Genomic DNA, 4,327 nt, shown 5'->3' on the forward strand with positions numbered 1-4,327 from the left:
CCGGCCCTGCCCACGCTGCCTTGAGGTTGAAATGCAGAAGTCAAGGCTCTCTCGTCGGGATGCAGATTTCCTTGTAGTTCTTTTCTTCCTCACGCTACTGTTCCCTCCTCAGCGGAGATCAGAGAGGTTCGGGGCCAGTGCGGCCAGGAGAGCAGGAGACCGGGAGTCGGTTCCCGGGCATAGGGATCCGTTGGGATTTAGGGCCGGCCTCGAGGTGCCCCGCTCAGAGGAATGGGTAAGTGGCCGGGAGCCGCAGGAGGGTTCAAGTGCTGTCAAGAGAGGGGGAGCACCCGTGCACCGTCATCTGCTACCGCTGTGGCTCCCTTATTGACTTTGCTCGTGTTCCTACAAGTTGTAAGAACATGTTGAGGGTCAGGAACAGGGGAGAGAGAGAGAGCTAATGACTAGTCGGCTTGTTATTAGTGTTATTAGGCGAGTGCGAGGCAGGATAGCAGCCGAACGGATGGCTGGAGCCCGTGACACGTTGTATATTATTCCTGACACCGATCGTAGCAGTTAACATTTTAACACGCTTGTTTTACAGCCCAGTGTAACCGTGCTGCTAAGCGAAAGGCGCTAACAGCACCAGGAACGATCTTTAAAAAGTTAGTCCCCACTCAGAAGCACCGCGCTGCCCTCGTCTCTCCCAAGATGTAAAAGAATTTCCTCAACTACTTTTCCTTCCTCCCCCTCCCCCACGTCTTAGAAGATGTTTTTATTTTCTTTTTGTTTTCTTCGCGTTCCTTTTTCCTGTGGCAATAAAGCTGACTTGTCTGTTGGGGCGATCTTGTTTTTCATCTCTGGAATGTGCTTTTTTTTTTGGGAATATGCTTGATTCACAGTCTGGAGAGCTCCGACATTTGTTGCCACGGATTTTCTTTCTGTCTCTTCTTTTTTCTTTCTTTCTTTTCTTTTTTTTAAAATCTCTCACTTCTCTTCCTCCCTCCCCCCTCCTTCCTTCAGTCTCGGGGGCATCCCGCTATAATAAAGAAGCGTGCGTGGAGTGACCGGGGTGGGGGGGGTCCCTGTCTGTGACATCTGTCTGGGATGAGGAGCAGCTCAGACGCCCCCTTCTGTGCCGTCCGCCGTGTCCGACGGTTGTGTTTGTTCATTTGCTTGCAGAACCTGCCTTCGGGGAAGTGAACCAGCTCGGGGGGGTATTTGTCAACGGGAGACCCCTGCCCAATGCCATCAGGCTGCGGATTGTGGAACTGGCGCAACTGGGTATCAGGCCGTGTGACATCAGCCGGCAGCTCCGCGTTTCCCACGGCTGTGTCAGCAAAATCCTGGCTCGCTACAACGAGACAGGCTCCATCCTACCGGGGGCTATCGGCGGCAGCAAGCCTCGGGTCACCACTCCCACGGTGGTAAAACATATCCGGACCTACAAACAAAGGGATCCGGGCATCTTCGCCTGGGAGATCCGGGATCGCCTGCTGGCCGATGGCGTGTGTGACAAGTACAACGTGCCGTCGGTCAGCTCCATCAGCCGCATCCTCCGGAACAAAATCGGGAACCTGTCTCAGCAGAGTCACTACGAGACTTACAAGCAGCACCAGCCACCCCCACAGCCTGCTCTGCCCTACAACCACATCTACCCCTACCCCAGCCCCATCGCTGCTGCAGGAGCCAAGGTGTCCACCCCTCCCGGGATGCCGGCAATCCCCAGCACCATGGCCATGCCCAGAACGTGGCCGTCCTCTCACTCCGTGACGGACATCCTGGGGATCCGATCCATCACCGACCAAGGTGAGGAGTGGGCGGGAGCCGGGGCCACAGAGGCAGCCAGATAGGGCCGGAGGGGTTCGATCCCTTGCTCCTGGGTTCTTTCCTTTCCGAGGGTCGGAGGGTGGTTTCGTTGTTTGATTCGGGAAACCTCTCGCGTTTTCCCCAGCACGGGCTGGGCACTGAGCTTACTGGAGGATGTGTCTCGGAACGTGGGCAGACCTGGGAGGGCCTGGGAGGGCTGCAGGAGGACCAGCAAATAGGACACATTGGCCGTCACCTCCACCGCTCTGAGCCGGGAAGTGGCGATCCTGGCCGGAGGGAACGGCCCGGAGTGCGGCGGGACCAGGGCGCACTCGGTCGCGGTCCCGGTCCCGGTCCTGGTCCTGGTCCCCACCGAAGCTCGCTGTCGCACTCCGGTCACGGGCGCCGCCTTGGCGTTACTGAGAAGTCCATTTTCTGTAGTTTTCGCAGTCAGGCCAAATTTGCTTCGGCAGGAAGTTCAAATGTCATCTAATTGCTTTCATTCTGATGCTGTATTTTCCTCCGAAGTGGTGGTCTAGGAAAACCAAAGGCTCTAGATTTGCCTCTTTTACCCCTTTCACCCTCTTTCTGTTCCCTCTTCTGGGAACTGTGTCGCGTCTCACGGCCGCTCGCTAGAAAGGGACATTTTTTCCATTTCGGTCTCTGCCAGTGAACTAACAGTGAAAGCGTTACTCAAAGTGTCACTGAAAAACCCATCTTAAATAACCTTCGCCTACAGCGATTTCTGTGTCCCACTTTCTCTCAGTATTAGTGGAGAGGTGGGAGCTCTGATCTGTTTTCACTGCCTTTTTAGCAGCAACAATCCGGTTCTAGCAGCATTTCAGATGCAAAATGATCCTTTAGGCATTGCAGAATATTTTTCTTATTTCATCTGAAAGGTGATAATCTTTTTTCAAGCAACACATACGCACGCACAAGTATGTTTTCTTTATATGCATACATGCAAAAAATGTAAGTTTGTTCTTCTTTGCCCTTCACAATATAAACTTTATCCTAGTCCTCACTGGCACAAAGAAATGTGCTTGTTTCTGAGTCAACTTTAACAAACACACGCCTGGCCATCTCTGAGGCAATCTAGAGGTAGTGTTGGCAATGAACATTAAAAAGAATGAGAACATTACAATCATATGAGAAATTTAGGTGTTGCCTTGTTCTGTTTTTTTTTTTTTTTCTGGTTTTGTTTTGTTGAGTTTTTTTAGTGAGCTCCTCTTTGATTAACACCACATTGGCAGGCAGGCCTCTGCCGGTGCTGCCGGGTGCCTTGGTATCTGCCCGGTCTCCCTCAGCCCCCGCAGCGGCACACATCTTTCTGCGGTGTGAAACCTCCCCCCTCCCCTTCCCATCAGAGGGTCGGGGCTGCGGAGTGGCCGGTGCCGCAGATGGGGGCTGTTCGCCCTTGATTTATAGGATAAACTGACCTTGCTGACACGGAAAGGAAGCCCCTATTCATGGGAAAGTGTGAGATCAGCAGAAAAGGGCGCTCACCGAGGGAGCTCAATTTCTTAAGACAACTTCAGATTTGTGCCTTTCCCCAGCACGGCGAGGGGCCAAGCGAGGTGGTGTCGCAGGAAAGCCCCCTCCCACGGCGGCTCCAATGCGGCCGGGCGCGGGGCTCGGGGAGGGCTCCCCCTACCCCTTCCCTGGCTCCCCGGTGGGGGAATTTGGCCGTTCGAGGAATTTGTTCGCCTGCAAAACATCCTGGTATGCCCATGGCGCGGTTGATAGGTGTGTAAATAATAGGACTCTAACTTCTTCTCCTCCCCTCCTTCTTATTTCCCTCCCTTTATCTCCCTATTAAAAAAAAAAAAAAATTTACTTTGTGTTTCGTTTTCTTTTTCTCCCAAAAAGTATTTGGAGCCCAGTTCATGTGCAGCCGTGTCAGGACTGTTTGTAACACGGGGTGTCGTTTCTCCTCTGACTCACAAATACAAACAAGGCTGTTGTCGTAAATACCCCTTAGGAGAGCCTGGGGGACGAGGGCCGGGCGGCAGCTCCGTTCCGCCAGTGGGGAGACGTGGGGACGAGCGAGCCAGCCAGCTCTGGGCTCGGCTGCTGATCTCTGTCACAGCTTTCACGGAGGGAGCCGACTCCCTTCTTCCCACGAATCACCCTCTTGAGGGCTTCCGGGAGCCTCAGCGAGGTGTGGCGGGCGAGGGACCGGCTTCCCCTTAGCTCTGCCCCACAGACTGCCTCCCATGAGGAGAGGGAGCCGTCTCCATCTCCGAATCCTAGCCTCTGACTCCCTCTCTTCCCCGTCCCTTGTTTTCCAGCAGTGAATGACACTTCGCCTTACCCCAGCCCCAAGGTGGAGGAATGGAGCAGCCTGGGCAGAAACAGCTTCCACTCGCCGGCCCAACACGCCGTGAACGGGTTGGAGAAGAATTCCCTTGAGCAGGAGGCCAAGTACAGCCAGGTAAAGAGAGAGGGGGGGACGGGCGGTGATGCACAGGGCTCCTGAGCTCTGCCTCGGGCTACCGCCCTCGGTTTGGAGCCGATGCCGGACTTCCCTCGGTTTTGGTTTGCAAAGACGGGCGACGTCGGGAAAAGCCTAGCTCTC

The 4,327-nt window shown here is 54.5% G+C and overlaps 1 protein-coding gene across 1 annotated transcript in view; it reads left to right on the forward strand.

Annotated features, from left to right (window-relative positions):
* Positions 1 to 4,327, forward strand: part of PAX9 (paired box 9) — a 19,605-nt gene that overhangs the window by 670 nt on the left and 14,608 nt on the right. Inside the window, exons 2-4 of the mRNA XM_017741643.1 lie at positions 113 to 235; positions 1,011 to 1,749; positions 4,041 to 4,183. Of these exons, the coding sequence (XP_017597132.1) occupies positions 113 to 235; positions 1,011 to 1,749; positions 4,041 to 4,183 (1,005 nt within the window). The remainder of the gene's footprint in view (positions 1 to 112; positions 236 to 1,010; positions 1,750 to 4,040; positions 4,184 to 4,327) is intronic.

The sequence above is a fragment of the Corvus brachyrhynchos genome, unplaced genomic scaffold, assembly GCF_000691975.1.
Source record: "Corvus brachyrhynchos isolate BGI_N302 unplaced genomic scaffold, ASM69197v1 scaffold115, whole genome shotgun sequence".
NCBI classification, from domain to species: domain Eukaryota; kingdom Metazoa; phylum Chordata; class Aves; order Passeriformes; family Corvidae; genus Corvus; species Corvus brachyrhynchos.